General features: G+C 37.8%; 1 protein-coding gene across 8 annotated transcripts in view; it reads left to right on the top strand.

Moving 5' to 3' along the window:
* Positions 1-17,737, top strand: part of LOC117385965 (adhesion G protein-coupled receptor L3-like) — a 339,155-nt gene that overhangs the window by 82,026 nt on the left and 239,392 nt on the right. For all 8 annotated transcript variants that reach the window (XM_055229021.1, XM_055229023.1, XM_055229022.1 and 5 more), the window contains one exon: positions 13,248-13,469. In XM_055229021.1, coding sequence (XP_055084996.1) covers positions 13,415-13,469 — 55 coding nt within the window. In that variant the 5' untranslated portion in view covers positions 13,248-13,414. The remainder of the gene's footprint in view (positions 1-13,247; positions 13,470-17,737) is intronic.

The raw sequence follows: 17,737 nt of genomic DNA, 5'->3' as shown, positions 1-17,737 counted from the left end.
CGTGGAAGCTTTTTATATGACAGAACTTTATGCACAAAACTTTTATCGCGTATTGAAATTGAAGCTTTTCTGAAATTGTGGTTTGTCATTTTGTACATGCAAACCTCATTGAACTGTTCTGACTTCTTTTTGCATTGTCTAAACTTCTGATTTAGTCCTATTTTCGTGGTCAGCCCTGTTTGTTTGCCATGTTTTTTGACTATGACGGAGAGGACTCAGGAGTGCAATTTTTCATGCTTTTTCAATTTTTGCAAAACCTCTGCCAATGAATCAGCCGTTGTTGTTACTCTATTATCTCGAGGGTTGAATGTTGAAGCTCAAGGCCAAGAAACTATGCACAAAGGAATATGTTATCCCATTGTTAATATCCGTGAATTAATTCTGTTAAAAAAAAAAAAGTATACCGAATACAACCTATTTAGATATAGCTATTACGCCTTCTACGAAAGTTTTCAAGTCAAAAGTTCATCATCCAAGCGCTGAAACTTTCCTGAATAAATAGTACTGTCATTACATTAGTAAGCCAAATTATATGGAGATATGTGGTGTTGTAAAATTGCCTGGAAATATAGAAATCTACTATGCGCTAATGAAAGAACGTTGCTTTGAAACCGTGTCACCCTTTTGCCCTGTTTACTTATGTATTACCTTCAATAAATGATTAAACTTCCTGGTGCGAAGAATGACACAGTCGTGAGCGATTCGAAAATTGCGACAGGGGTGTTCTGAGTTCACGTGCCCCCACCGCCAAACCCCCCTCTCTGCGTTCTTTCTTTCACTCCTAATGGACAGCACTTCTGAAAAAAAACTCAATCATTTATATGTATGAAGCCAGCATTTAGCCGACATTGATGGACACATGCAAATCCGGCTGCCTCGGTTTCAAAGGACTTTCTATTCTTTATTATTGCATCTGCCGACACTCCACTTTGCTTTCTAATTGAGCTGTGAGTTTTGTCCAGGTGGAAACTATTTTGAAATCCCAGCGGTCATGACCACCATTGACTTGCGTTATACCTCTCATTTCCAGACCATTTACAACTTATTTTTGCTTTGGTGACACTCGCGCCACCGTCATCCGACTCACCGTAGCAATTTGTGCTATCCAAACACAGACATGGCAAAATAAAGTTAATGGAACCTTGTCATGCGTTGTTAAATTGGATTTTACTAACCAAGGACGTCATTGTTGTTTTTTATTTTATTTTTAATGGTCCTATGCAACACAAAATTTACTCTTGTGAGCTTTAATTTTTGTTATAACGGTGTTACCTCCTCAAAAACATACCTGGAGTTGTGTTTTGTTTCATTCACACATGTTTGAGTAATCCTGCATTATTAGTCTGTTTACATCTCCAAAGTTCAAAATGCTCTGTTCTACCTTGTGATGTCATGAAGTGGTAGTTTTCAAGTTAACAACTACTTTTTACATTTAGTTCAGTAGAGATTGGCAATTTCCCAGGCTGAAATCATCCAAATGATTCTAGTGGAGGTGTATGGGGTTTAAAAACACAGTGGAGCACTTCCTGTATTACCACATGACATCACAAGGTGGAACAGAGTGTTTTCAATTTGCGAGAAAAGCTCAGCCTAACTCAGCTTGCAGGGTTTGTGTGTTTAAACATGTGTGAATGAAACAAAACCCAACTCCTGGTATGTTTTTGATGAGGAAATATAGATATCTATAACATAGATCAGAAAATAGCAATACAGGGCCCTTTAATGTGGGAGACCTAGCGTGATGAAAAATATAGATAATATTTATGAAACTATTTCTTATGTTACATCTGCTGCCCATGCTCAACCAGATAGTACAATTTTAAACTACTTCCACCTTTTCGGTAACACTGGCAAGTCAATCTGATCTTTTTTTATTGGCTTTTGACCTCATCCTAGCAGAGTACATGTAGATAATTCACCTGACCCACTGTTGCATTTTTTGTTCATTTTTTTTCCACAGTAAAATTATATCCATAATCAAATTGATCAAAAGGAAAATAATAGGATTTTTAATGAAATCACCTTTTAAAGTTGGTGTAGACCAGGGCTGTCAAACACATTTTCACCGAGGGCCACATCAGCAAAATGGCTGCTCTCGAAGGGCCAGATGTAAAATAAATCTATCTAATTTTTCAACATGTTAATTAACTGTTTCTGTATTTATTACTTATTCTAGTTACAAATACTGCATATACATTTGCCTAGATGTAAAAATATGGCTGCGTAACTGCGTATCTCCTGATAAATTGGAGACATCATACCTTTTAATTTACCCTGTCGAGGGCTACATAAAATGATGTGGAGGGCTGCATTTGGCCCGCGGGCTTTGACTTTGACACATGTGGTGTAGACCATATGGCTTGCTCAAAATGAACCCTACAAAATCTAAAACCTTAAACAATATTTTACATTCTGTGGCTCATTGAAGCTGCAGTGCATATGCATGTTAACCTGCCTCATGTGTTTAAGTTCAGCAATTGGCCATAATTCTTTCTGTAATCCATCTTATAAAAAGCTTTCAAAATGCACATTTTAATACACTAGAAAAAATATTGAAATCAAGGAAACTCTGAGCTCTTCACAAACGATGCATCTCCAATCGAAATGGCATCAAAATCCCTAAGGATGTTTTTTCATGTTTTAAGATTCCCAAAACAGACAATAGAAGGTTGAATTAACAAGACACTCAAGGCTTTGGCCCACGTTGCAGTCAAAATGCCATCTCCTATCACTTACCAATGATGATATTCACGTTTTAAGATTTTCATTACTTCCCATGCTCTCAGCTCAGCATCGAATAATGATATTGAAATCCATGCGCCATTTGGGATCAGCTTTATTGACACTGGAATTTGCTGTTGCTGGCGGTTCGCGTAGCCGTGTTGAAAATGCTGTTGTTGTTCCTTCTTGTGTGTACGCCGTTCGTTTTCTTTCTCTCTTCGTCTTCCTAAATCTAGCAGCAAATTATGCAAATTACGGTATGGTTGTGAGGGTACAAAGTGAATGGAAATGGAGACCTGGAAAAGTCAAAAAGTAAATGAATGAGCGTATTTATGAAGCAGCTGCCCTCTAAACATGGTTCACCAATGATGAGGTATGAGGCGAAATTGGATCTGTAATTAGAGCTATGGCTTGGTTGGGCTTTGTTACAGCCAGGTGTAAACAGGCATAGCGTGTATTGTTGTGTTGCATTGCGTCATAGCTAATGGATTTTCGAAGCGGCTGTAGACCATATGGCTAGGCCTGTCTTGATAATTACTATATCGACTTATCGTTCAAATGTAAAAGCTGGATTCCAATATTTATCGTGAGTACTTTTTCTTTGCAAAAGCAGGAAGATTTGGCATATTTTTGTTGTATTATGATAAGATGTGACGTGTGGATGGGTGAATAAGTCCCGTTTATGGCTTATTATTGGTACATTCCGCTGTTTCTTTATTGCAGCTCATGAAGCAACCTATTTAAAAATGGTTTAATGGGATTATCTTGCATTATTAAAACATTTATTAGTGCCATAAAGTGGTTTCAATATTACCGTTTATCGCAATATTATCGTGACACGTCTTGCATATGGTTTGCTCGAAACGTCCGCCGCAAAATCAAATCATCATCGTTTCAAGTGTTGACCATAAACCGTGCCATTGACTTCTGGATATCGTCTTTTTTTTTTACCACCTCTATCCATCATAACGCTGCCAATAGTGTCGACCCACAGTGGATATGTAAAATGGCTTTTGTCAGCATAAAACATTGAGGATAGATTGGAGACTGCAGAAATCGATATCTGTTGGAAAGAAGGAATTACCTTGAAGGCGTATGAAAACAAACGCTTTATTTTATTAACATTTTATTTGAATTGCATTTATTTCATTAAATTTAGCTTGATTTGATTGTATTGTATTTATTCTTTTTCATCTATGACTTAAAAGGGTGGCACGTAGCACTAATCCAAATAGCAAGCCAGTTTCACTATAATTACTACAGTGTTTGTTGCCGTTGCGTCCTGATTGGTCGCGGTTGGTGATTAATGGCCGACAGGTGAGAGTTGCCATAGTAACCAGCCCACCCGAGCCCCACTCTATAGAAATGGCGTTGCCATATCCTCTTGCGTGTAATGCAAATCATGACCTTCAAATCACACAACTATCTTCTCATCACTATATCAGTTTGATGACTCATTTATCTACAATCGCGCTTTCTCTTTTTCTATCTTTCCCTCTTTCCTACCTATTACACTGCCTCATCCCTTCTTTTTTTCCCTTCTTTGTCCAAGGCCCATTTGTGCTGCATTAGGAAATATATGCTGAGGGAGCAAAGATAGAAAAAGGGATAGCGTCTAAAGCTTTGCATTATAATGGAGCGCCGTCCACAACCAGATTTGCCCCGACTTTGTACTATGCATCCATCTGCATTCATTCTGCAGATCTGCTTGTGGGTTTTTGTGCGCCCCTGGTGAAATGTAACCAGTCCCCATGCCTGTGTACTGTTAAATATTTGCAATGGTAATTTGTTTTGAGGCTAGCTTTCTTTTATAGCATGTGCAAGCAATTTCCTCTAATGGGCCGTGCTGCTATTGTCTTGTCGTCGGACGTGTGTTGCGTCTTGGTTGGCGATTGCGATGCTTTTGTGAGCGAAGGGCGGTGGAAAGATGGTGATGGTCCCATTATTTAACCCAAGCCATCAGTCACACTCAACAAGCCTATCATAAGGGCCCATTCGGAGACTGCGGCGGGGCTAAAGTTAGCGCTATTATCTGCCTGTCAGTGGCTAGCTGTGTTGGGGTCCCTGGTGGAAAACCAATTGTATGAGTGAATGCCTTGCTGCCTGCATTGTCAAGCTCCAGGGATGCACATATTGCCTTGAAAGACCACTTTTCCATTCAGTCCTTATACCTCTCAGCTTACATTAGAGTGATATTTCTTCGACATTCCCCACGTTATGCATTTACCGTAAAAACTGCAACATCACTGCAAAACGAAGTGATACAATTCTTATTTTACCTTTTTAGACATTTTGCCAATCCCTATACATTTATTTCCATACCGCTAATAACACATGCAATATATTTTATTCATAATTTTTCTATGTGAATAAGTTAACATCCTTAAAAACACAGATGTGATTGGTTTGTTAACGGTTTAAAAAGTGAATTTGGATGACCTACATTTACCATTTCAACAGCAACATACACGTACAACGTATCAAATGGCAATAACCACATGGAAAATTAGAAGGCTTATACTATCTATTATGAAATACTGAAATAATAAAAGATTTACACACACAGAGCATTCATAATTTGTTGACGGGACAGTTAAAAAAACAAAAAAAGTCACCGTTTGACCTTGCTTTGCGTTAGAAGATCTGGAAGCTCAACCAAGTGTAGAAAATCATCATCTTTAACTGTGGAGAAAAAAAGGGTTGTCTTGGTTTTAATCATGTCATCTCCTCAGATTTCCAAGTTGGTGCTCATCAATCAGGCCGTATGCAGACAGCGTTCTTGATTAATATGCTTTTCATGACTAAGCCTCATTTGCATATGCACACTGTCTGTCTCATAAAAATTATCCAGACCTCCTCAATGCTACCGCGATAAGCATCTGGACATGCAAGTGTTGAAAGTAGGAGATGTCAGTACTTAACCCAGCTACATGATACTTACTTCATTACCCCTGTCTATGCGCGACTCTGCGTGGGCGGGTATTTATTACATTGCGGGGACAAAAACGGTATACACACACACACATATTCTATTCATCTGCCCGTCTATGGTAGCGGTTTCCAACTTTTTCCTGTTTTGAATTGCCCTGAAGCGTTGTCTGACATTCGGAGTATCCTCTATCAATAGTAGTGGTGTTATAAGTCAATTATAAGTATATTTTGTGGTTTTAATACAGTTGTACGAAAATTATCCCACAGAAATATGTTTAAGGTTATATATTGTAGTACAAAGAATATTTAGCATTCAAATACCATTCAGTACTTCCTTTGTTTTAAATCTGAAACCATTCCAAGTACCCATCTCATCTTCGTACCCCTGGTTTGGAAACGCTCATCGATCGGGACAGCGTGACTTAAATCCATGGTGCAAAATTACAAGTCATATCAGTAAGATTGCATGTTTTTCTATATTTGAAGCAAGAACCTGTTTTTGAATAAATAAATTAAATATAGGAAAGTTTGACGCGATACTGTGCAACATCCCAGACAAAGACGTAACATCTTCATAGAGACAAGCAAAAACGTTACAGTGCTTCTTTAAAATATGGGTTAAAAATGTTAAAATGAGGGATTAGATTAGGGTTAGGCAAATTGTGACTATGGATCAGTCTGCAAAAATGAATGTAAGTCAATGTAATGTCCCCGAGAAGCATGGGAACCCAACGTGTGTGTGTGTATCTATGTGTGCGGCTGTGTGTGTGAGTGGGTGGGGCTTTCAACAGGCGCGACTTGTAACATCATACTTACTATAGATAACACTGTGGATCTTGTTACTTTATTGTTTAGGTGGTGCTGTACAAATCCACATGGGATTAATAAGCTTTGTCTGGAGTTTGAGGCGGAGAAGGAAGAGGTTTGCCCCCAGGTGGTGATGTGTGTTTTTCCCATAGTTTATTTAAAGGTGCGCTTATGTCACTGATCAGCCACCTGCTCGTCTCCATGGAGATTTTGTTACTTTGCCTGGATTTTAATGTGGCATTAAAGGGCCCATATTATACATATACGCTATTTTTTGATGTTATAATGTTGTTTTCTCCCGTCAAAAACACTCCCAGAGTTGTGTTTTGTTTCATTCACACATGTTTAACAGACAAATCCTGCGTATTTAAGCTGTGTTCTTCTCTCTGTTCCACTTTGTGATGTCATGTGGTAATACAGGAAGTGCTCCACTGTGTTTTTAAACTCCATACACCTTCACTAGAATCATTTGGATAATTTCAGTCCTGGAATTTCCAATCTTTGCTAAATAAAGGTAAAAGGTCGCTGTTAACTTGAAGATTACTGCTTCGTGACATCACAAGGTGGAACAGAGCATTTTGAGCTTTGGAGATGTAGATAAACTAATAAAATGCAACTCCAGGTGTGTTTTTGAGAAGGAAACAACATTATTAAAGCTCACAGGAGTCAATTGTTTTTTTTATAATGTAGGCTTTATAAACTTAATATTGCATTTACTCTTTTCCAGCTGGTTTATCTTACTCCAAAATACCTTGAAAAACATGTAGTCCACTCCACCGACCTGACCTGTGACCTCACTTGATGGCTTCCTGTCCAGTCTCCATTTAAATACATAAGTTTAATGCCGCTATGCAACGTTTTTCCCAATAAAAACGTGTCACGTACGAGATGACGACACATAGTAACAAGGCTTGGATGTAAGTTTTCCAGCCTGAACAAGAAGTACTTGGCGCTGTTGTAAATGTAGGGCCATTGAACTGTATGTAAATTCACAATTGTTTTTTTAAGCAAAGAAAATGTAAAAGGAAATGTAAATCAATGGTTTGAACAAAGTAGAGAGTGAGTGCCTTCATTTCTCCTTCTTCAATATGGATTCTCGTGACAACAACGCACAGTTCAGATCTTCAAATAGTGCAGTGTTAAAAAATATTTAAAAACAAACTCATAAAATCACCGTTTTTCTTGTTGTGCAGATGGAAATTTGTTAGCACCTTTCCAGATGGTGTTATTCCTAATACGAGTTATAACTTTTTAATTTTTGCTGTATTTAAACTCCTTCATAGTAAAAAAAAAAAGCTGTTTTAAAGACTATAATAGACACCCAACCACGCAAAAAAACATAATAAACAAAGATAAGCTTTCAGTATGGACCATTGAGCTAAAATGTCTAAAAAAATCCCACCACAACAATTGTACTTAAACAAATTGATGTGCTTAATGGGAACCACGCCGCTTGCTTGTCTCCATGGAGATGTTGATGCTTTGCCTAGAGTGTTCCACAGTCTTGCATTAAACATAACTATCTCCATGGACAAGCAGTTGTTACAGGCCGGATCATTAATCTTTAAGAATGCATTAAGGTATTTTGGAGCAATTAAAGAACTGTAATTGAATAAAGGCAAGCGGTATAGGCCTAATACGATGTTGTGGACATAGACTGTATAAAGAAGTGGATTAAATCAGTGTGGCTTCACCCATAGCGTTCAGCTCCAGTCAAACGAAGCTAATTGAAGCTAGCGGTTATAGAGGTGAATTTGGAGTCAAGTTCCGTATTTGGGATTCTGACCACGAGTATCATAGCAACCAAAGAGCCAGTCCGGAGCGAGGGAATGTCAGTCAAACCTGATGCTGATGGGAGAATCCTTGGGGGAAAGAAGCTGCCTTATTTGTCTGTTACTAATGTTCATAACTTAAATCATGGACAAAATAGTGAAGATCATGTAGAGCAGGTTAATATGAACATTTTAAGACCAAAATGACTTGCAGTTGAAGGAATTACAGACAGAGGGGTGACAGTTTTTCAATGTAAAGTGAATTGGAGCCATGTCGATGGAGCCGGAAGCGCACCCATGATCACTTCCTGTTTAGGATGCAGTGGCTAGCAAGTTATGTCCATTTATGTGTACAGTCTATTGTTGTGGAGCACTCCAGGCATTCCAGTAACATCTCCAGGGAGATAATCAGTTTGTTTACCCTCCAGCAGAAGAGTCACATAGTTCACCTTAAAAACCCGATTATGAAAGTACTTTACATTTGCCTCCTGCTATTTCTCTTACTGTTGCCTCTTCTTCTTCTTCTTCTCTTCTTACATTGAGAAGCAAAAGAAAAGTCAATTAATTATAACTGCCAGGTTTGATCTGTGCCCACTCTGCGCTGACGGGAAGAAAAACACATCCAGCATTGGCGATTGGAAGTTGTAAAGATTTTAGTGCAAGGTGGTAATGAAGAAATGGTCTTTTTGATGCAGCGGCTGTCCCCAAATGTTGGCCAGCGTATCTAAGGGAGTTATCCCAAATCCCCTTCTCAAAAGTTACCCTTGAAACGTCAGCGCCATAATGTATCATACCACTCCTTCTGGAATACGAGACGAGTTGGCACGGTCGGACTGCGCCACTCTATCTCTTTTCACTGAACTAGCTCCAACCCTCTGCTTTGCTCATAAATATGTATTTTTTATGGTGCGTTCTTTTAAATTGCTGGTGGCAGTTTGTACCTTAGCAAATTAACAACTACGAAAGGGGGGGGAGCCTTTTGTAATTTCACACCTGTGCTTGAGCGATTACCATTTTTATCGCCTTAATGTGTGAATTTGTGATCATTATAATTATTTTACACATGGAAAACAAACACATGGTTGTTTGATTATAGTCTATAGTTAATGTGTTTGCAGAGGTGGGTTACATTTACTTTGATATTCTACTTTGGGAAGTAGTTTTGTGACTCCTAAGTAATCCAAAGCAACAGTACACTTACTTGACTAAAAGTTGTGGTTGCTCTTCCCACAGTGAGTACGTTTACAAGTGACAAAATCATTATATTGACCAATGAATTCTCACTTAAGTTTCCCAAATTACTTTTTTTCATCTTACTTGAGTAATTTTTGGACCCCTTTGTACTTCTACTTGAATCAAAGCGGTAATAACTACTCTGCGCACCTCTGTCTGTACTTCCAAGTCTTATTAGAGTGATAGACCCCCACTAAGGTAATATTCCAACCTTGCAATGACGCCCAAGATGGCGAACAGTCCAAAGCTTATACAATCGAAGATAATTGCATTAAGTTTGGCATCTGGTTTAAAACGTTGTGCTAAGTCAATAAGCAAATCACTGACACAAGGGAAAAGCTAAAAATATATAGAAATGGTGATAAAACTGCGTAGGTAACAAGTATTAAATCTTGTTTTTTGACCTGTCTCAACTCATTTGAAAATCCTTCCTGAGATAATGCATTATTTTCCTGTAAATAATAACCAATAGAGCCACTGTATCAGGTTTGAAGTCATATTTTATTTACTGCTGCCAGGGCTGTCAGGGCATTTTATTAAAAGAACGGTTTACTCACAAGGATATTGCTTTGATCAAATATAGTCGTTCCCATCACAGCCTAATGTCTTCAAGCTACTGACGTGCTGCATGTATTAAAGAAGTGAAGGCAGCGATGGCACCTCAAACACAGAATTCAACTCATAATCACGCCCTAGACAGGAATAAATGGGAAAACAGTGCCGACGACTTTCAAATATTTTTTTGGTGAGGCAGAATTTACAAGATGGAGATTATGAAATGGAAAATAATGGAAAATTACCACATGCATTTTGAATTATTGTGTTAAAAAAACAGCTAAGACGATTCTGGAGTATCTACCATTCTATATAGCAATGCCTAAGAATTTTTTTTTTTTACTTTTACCTATTGAAATTATGGTTGATTCTATTCTAAATGGTAAAAATTTGTTCTTTGGTCCATAGTTGTCGTTACCTAAGCCTATTCTACCTGTACCAGAGTTGCCAGGTCCAACCTCCACAAGAGAGACTGAAAAACCGCCACAAACCCACAGAACATATGGCTTTGAATATGAATATTTGTCACTGAAATTCAAGACTTTCAACAGGATAATACTAAAATCAATACTTTTTTACATGGCCTAACCCGCAGACAAATTTTTCACCCATAGCAGCTCTCAAAAAGCCGCCTAATCCCGCTTGAAAACCACATACCTGTCAACACTGACCTGTACACTCCAACGCTACATATTAGAAATGGCGTCACAAACCCTATACAACAACAGTAGACTCTATGCCAAAGGTCTACATCAAATATGAAGCCATCTTTTTATTGTAATATTGATTTGGTTGGCAGCTTTAAATTCCCTCTAGTTTTGCCCTCGCTGCACTTGACCTTTTGTAACCCAACCGTCCCACAGTGGAATAACCCAAGGCCGTATTAAAGGCAGCGCAGCTCGACTAACGTGGCTAACATGTGTCGCACTGCAGTGTTGTGTGCACTGGACCATGACTGATAGTAGATAATATAGAGCTCAACCATTAAAGCTGACTTAACCTTAATATTATGATATGGGGTTTAATGGGGATAATCTCATCAGAATATATTGTACACGCTTCCTACTTATCACAGGACAAGGGGTGGTAATATTTTATGTGCTATATTTTTTTCTTGACATTTTTTTTTTTTTTTTTTTGCACATGCTTAATGTTAATAACAGCCAATGCTAACACCATATAAATCTCATTGGGTTTGAGGTTAGCAGTTAATTGCAGGGCACAGTAGCTATAAATGGTGATGTCATCCTTTAACTCACTTCGGCGTATAATATTCGATTTTTTTTATGGTTTTCCAAAATAGTTTAGGATATTAAATTCAAATTGTAATGTCACTGTAGGGATGTTGCGTTCCTGAATGCAGGAATAACACAGTTCTCTTTGTATTTGTTTGTTGACCCTAAATTACAATAGAACAGCTGCCTGATCTGAACTCAAACCATCCATTGGATTATTTCATATCAAACGGAAAACCCTTATAAAGAATGATTATTTTGGTGTCCCTTTATTGACCCCTTGTGGCTGGAGTTAATTCCTTTCACTAAGACTGAGCAGATTTCAACCCTGGGCGACAGTAGCACAGTTGGTAGAGTGTTCATCCACTGATCCGAGGGTTTGAATCTGGCTCTCGACATAAACATCATTGGTTGAGCAGTCAGAGCTATAAACTAATAGGTTGGTGGTTTAATTCCAGCTTCCACAGATGAATGTTGTTGTTGTTTCTTTGGGCAAGGTGGAAGAAGGTGAAGGTGGAAAAGCGCTATACAAAAATATGACCTTTTCCATTTTTTTTTTAGCTACTAGTACTTGAGCGATACCTCATTTTCTAGGCCATAAGACCTACCTGAGCATTGTGACAATAAATAAATGGGGAAGAAGAGAGGGACAGTGGGAATGTAGCAATAAAAGCAACCAAAATGGGGGAAAAAAAGAAAAAAAAACAAACGTTCATTCTATTTTTTTTGCTAAAAAGTTACCTACTAGGGCTTTAACTATCCAAAGTGGAATGTGACTTGCAGGATTCCATGGCAACAGAAGTTAAAAGCATTCAGTGGAAACCATGCATTATGTGAAAGTTTGTGATTTGAGTCAGGTTTGTGGAGATGCAAGCTCCTCTCACTGTAAGGACGATGTTTCTCAATGTAAGAAAAGCAGCCAAAATGAGAAAAAAAAAACAAAACATGCATACTGTGACTTTAACTACCAAAACAATGCATGAGACAATTTATAATATGTTTTGTTTTTTGTTTTTTTGTTTTTTAATCTACTTTGCTAGTTTGAGACTGTGGTGGAAGAAGTACTCCATTTTGTTACCGGTTCCTGAATAGTACTTTTTCAATACCTATTCCTGTAATAATCATTTAGAACAGAAAACTGAAATACAATGTTTGTCTGGTTGCCATAATTGACTTTTTCGTTTGCTATGGACCATACCTGAGCGACTAAGGGATGTTAATATATTCCACAAAAAAATTACTTTGAAGAAAGGTACTGTATTTGGTACTGTTACCTTTAACCAATACCCAACCCTACATTTCACACTATGCTGCAGCTGAGTAATATATTTTTGATATTCTGATTATCACCATAGAAACTTTTTCATGTTATTTTAATCTGATTTGCTTTATCTCAGCAGTGATGTCATTCATGCCTCACTCCTGGTTAGACATTTTAATTGTGCCAGATTTTTTGGGGGGGGCTGCGCAAATAGTTTTACAGGTGCTAAAACTCAAACTGTGACGTTGCGACTCGTGCCTGTAGGAAGAGGAAGACTGCTGCGATTCATATGTCAATTACTGCCTGTAAAAAAAAAAAAAAAACACACACAAGGGTTTTTAGGCGTGTTGGTTTAATGCATTCGCAGCTATAGCTTCTTGCACTTGCTTCTCGCAGCTCTGTGGGGGTGATTTGTGTCTTAGGTGGGGGAGTTAACGCTTGGATGAGCAAAACAACAACAGAAGATCCCAAAATACATTCGACGGTGCGGCTGATCACACCCAGTATGAGCTCTTGCATGACTGGAGATTGAGCAACTTGCTTAGTGTCACTTGACGACAACTTGCAAACCCATAGCCATAAGGATTGATGATAAAGCCGCCGTGCCGCCATCTGTTGCGTTGTTCCTTCTGGAGAATCTGCACTATTGTTCTCATAAAAAGCATGATTCATTGTGATCCTTAACACCGGAATTATCTCTTAAAATGCTGTTTTTATTTTGTGTCGTTGCAGATTTGAGGCGGCATCTGGCATTGGTGGTTTCTGCGGTCTGGTGGGATAAGAAAGCATTGCCAGAGGAAGGAGGGCAGAGTTGGAATCACAGGCGTTTGCCAAACAAAAGGACTTGTGGACTGAACTCTACTGGGACGTCGGGCAGCGGGCGGTAAGAGGAGGAGGCCATGTGGACCGCACGGCTGCTAGTCTTCGCCAGCCTCTTCGCTCCGGCCGCTTTGGGTGAGTCTTTCCGCACACTGTCTATGTCTGCTATTTTAGTTACACAAACAGTTTAGGGTAGATATCGACTGGGTTTTTTCCATGATGCAGATTGCTTAGAATCCAGCGAAAACGACGGTCGATAAACTCTACCACAACCTCATCCATAGCCCTGTTTTACTTCAAACTGGATAAGAGAACAGTGTAAACACTTTTTGTGCAATGTTCTCTTGTTGTTAAGTGTTCAAATAAAGCATTTTGTGGATTCTTTAGGCAGCTGGTTGGACCAAACAAAATATCGGCCTCTCTTGGAGATTGAACGCCGATAGCCGATGCGCTAAAAAGTGCGAAAGGTCTATCTCTAGTTTACAGATGTATTTTCTATTTTGTACTAGCAAATTACAGTTGAAGTACCATGCATACACTTTTGGTTTCAGTCCAGTCAACTAGCCTTTTCAGGTTGTTAGTAGTACTATAAACGGTTATATACAAAACAACGTTACTATATTTTATTGTATTAAAAGGGCACTTAGTTTTGTTTACTCTTTATTTGTCAGGGATCATATACAAATTCATTCAACTTCAGACATTACTACTACTACTACTACTACTACTACTACTACTACTACTACTACTACTACTACTACTACTACTACTACTACCTTCCATCTCTATCTCCCAGGCAGGTGCACACAAAAATAAAAACTACACATTATATTGCATTACTATACTAACTTATCTCATTAAAATACACATTACACAATCATATGTCACCATTTCAAATATATGGTTTCCTAAAAAAATACATGTGACTTCATACAAATATTACAAATACTAGTCCAATTTACAGTTTGGACACACCATCTCATTCAGTGTTTAATTTTTACTACTTTTTTATTTTATATCCGCACAGATTACATCAAATATATGAAGTAAGATATATGGAAGTATGTAGCAAATAAATTATGTTAATTAATTCAACAAAATATGTTTAAAAAAATGTTGTATTCAAATCTGCGAAGTACCCAAACTTTGCTTTGTCAAAAAATATTTAGTACATTTTTTCTTTACGGCATAATTCCATATATCTTGCTTCATATATTTAATGTCTTCTGCATATATAGAAAATGTAGAAAGTACTATAAAAAAAACAAAAAAAAAAAAAAAAAAAAAACTGATGTTAACCCAGTTTGAAATGAAATGCTAACAAAAAAATAAAATAAAACTCTATGTACATCAGCTCAAATACTTGAACTCAAACCATTCACTTGTCTACACTAAATAGCAGTAGCAGCAACACAAAAGACAGATTGCAATAATGGAAATGTACATATTCCAAAAGTTCCGCCTATATTTTTAGCCAATTAGCACAACAACGATTTCCCATCTGCTTTTGTAGCCACATTCCCGAACTTTACACTTCCGACAAGCCTGGTTTTGAATCATAACTCCCTGTGTGCCCTATATAAGTGTCAGATTCTGTCAGACCAACTGTGATGAAAGCAGGATGTTGTCTCTCTTGTTCTTCCTGTCTATCTTGCCTTCTCACTAATTAGCAGCTTTTTATTTTCTGAACTCCCCCAAAACTTTCAACTTGTTTTCTCTCTTCTTTTTTCTCTCATTCTCTATCTATTTTTAGTTCCGTCCCTCTTTTTCCTCTCTGAAAAGACTTCCGAGATCGTACCCGGAGAATCATTAACACCGCTACTCTACTGTAATGTGGTTTTCTCAATAGCATCTCATAGCCTTTTGTTTCACACATTAAGATCTTAAGATTAATTTGGTGAGGCCTTTGTCTCTCACGTCGCGGTAACTAGCTACGTTTCCCGTGGAATGTGGAGTGGCAAAGTAAATGAAGCGATTTAAATTCAGATTAAAAGCAAGTCCGTGTTGTAGCGGTAGTGCGGTTTGTATGGTCCTAGCTGGTCACAATTAACAGGGGTTTAGATGCGAGGAGTGTTAGGAGTGGCGCAATGGCCCATAAAAATGTTAATTTGATATGGCTAAAATCATTAATGGGAACTCTGAAGTTAATTGAATTGTTTGCGAGCCATGATATTGACGCAAAGCACAGATGACAAGGTTCACAATACCGCCATTAAAAAGCGCATTCGAGTATGGTTAGTTTTGCCTTACAGCTCACTAGGGGACTACAATGCTGTCTTCTAACTTTTAAAGAGGCCATAAGAACTAGCTGAGCATTGTGAGAATAAATAAATAGGGGAAGAAGAGAGGGTCAGTGGGAACGGAGCAATAAAAGCAAACAAAATGTGAAAAAAAAACCCAAAAAACATACTTTCATTCTATTTTTTTTGGCTAAAAAGTTTGGCTTTGATTACCTAAAGCGGAATGTCCCTTGCAGGATTCCATAGAAAAAAATTAAAATCATAATGTGGAAATCATACATTATGTGAAAGTGTGTGATTTGAGTCAGGTTTGTGGAGATGCACGCTCCTTTCACTATAAGGAAGCATGTTTCCCAGTGTAATAAAAGCAAATAATAAAATAAATAAATAAAAGTTAAAATCCATATACTTTTATTCTTTCTTTTATTTATTTATTTTGGCTAAAAAGTTGCATACTGTTACATCTGACCAGTGGTGGAAGAAGTATTCCATTTTGTTACAAAAGTAAAAGTACAGACACCAGGGTAAAAAAAAAAAAAGCTTTAGTAAAGAGTAAAAAGTATTTTGCACAGATTTTGAGATCTAAGAAAGCTTCAAATGTCGAGATTTTGATAAAGAATGAACACAATGAAATTAACCCCCTCAGCCTTTTCTGCAGATCTCAAACAATAATAGAAAGTATTTTTACTTTTCAGTCCAGTTCAGAAATGTAGTGGAGTAGAAAGTACAGATACTGCTCTTAAATGTAGTGAAGTAAAAGTAAAAACTATCCACTTTAAAACAGATTTAAGTAAAGAACAAATACCTAAAATGTGTACTTAAATGCATTACTACTTTCTAATCAAGCTCTGGTGTTGCATAAAGGCAATTGGCTGCCATGGCAACATCTAAATTTAGTCGCTGCTGCTAATTTCATTCTGTCAAACTCAGCATTATGGTTTACCAACACTAAAAGGGTCAATTGGGTATTATTGGAAGTCATTATTTTAAACTTTGACCTTGTGCTTGATTAGCATCGACGCTAAAGTGCTCCGTCGATCGTGAAAGCATATCTGTTTTTTGCCGTCTATATTTACTCAGCTCACTTTTGGAGCTTGTGATCACATAGGTTAAATAAAGGCCGCTCCTAAATGAAAATCTATTGTCCACAAAAGCTTTTGGAAGAAGACGGCATGTCCGAGATTGACGCCGCAGCATATTGATATCCCATTGGCTGGACAAACACAGTCCCGGCCAATTACAAAGTGTCACCGGGCGGGATTGATAAAAACACATATAGATGCTTTAGACTGAAAAATGTGTTGGCGACGTGCGCGGGAACGACAAGGCAGTTTATTTAAAGCAAAAAGGTTGTATTTGGCAGGTTTAACTCATTTACCACCAGCGTCATGGATTCACATTAGCAAACTCCATTTTTCTACATAATGTTTTAGACTGATGAGGGTGCTTTCCTGTCTGTAATGCCATCATTGCATCCGCTTACATCCACGTAGTATGGTAAAGTAGTGGAAAATAGATCGCTCACTGTAAGAAAAATACATTTGGGGAAGGCAAGAGGAATGCATGGTTTGTGGTTAATGAGGCGACGCATGTAAAAACACCTGGAGTTTTTGTAATCATGTTAGCTTTTCAAGTCACCCAGGGATAATCAATCACTCATTGATCACATCGGAAAGAGTGACATCAGTCTGAGAAAAACAGCTCGATAGTTTTGGCTCTTGGGCTGCAGTTAACGTATACAACCTCTATTAAACATTAACAATCTAACCATGTTTTATGTTTTAATGTATTAAAGGTTCTATATTACACAAAATAGACTCTTTTGAGCTAGAAGTCATGTTGTAACAGTATTAACTCATCAAAAACATACCTGGAGTTGTGTTTTCATTTTGTTTCGCATCCTATATTATTAGTCCGTCTATATCTCCAAACCTCAAAATGCTCTGTTCTACCTTGTGATGTCATCAAGTGGTAGTTTTCAAGTTAACAGCTACTTTTTTACTTTTTGTTCAGAAAAAAATAAGCAATTCCAGGGCTGAAATTATCCAAATGATTCTAGTGAAGGTGTGTGGAGTTTGCAAACACAGTCGAGCACTTCCTGTATTACAACATGACATCACAAGGTGGAACGGAGTGTTTCCTGTTCAGAAGAACTCAGCCTAA

This window comes from Periophthalmus magnuspinnatus, chromosome 18 (assembly GCF_009829125.3).
Source record: "Periophthalmus magnuspinnatus isolate fPerMag1 chromosome 18, fPerMag1.2.pri, whole genome shotgun sequence".
Taxonomy (NCBI): Eukaryota; Metazoa; Chordata; class Actinopteri; order Gobiiformes; family Gobiidae; genus Periophthalmus; species Periophthalmus magnuspinnatus.
Note: the sequence above shows the minus strand (reverse complement) of the source record. Positions and strands in the feature narration are given on the sequence as shown.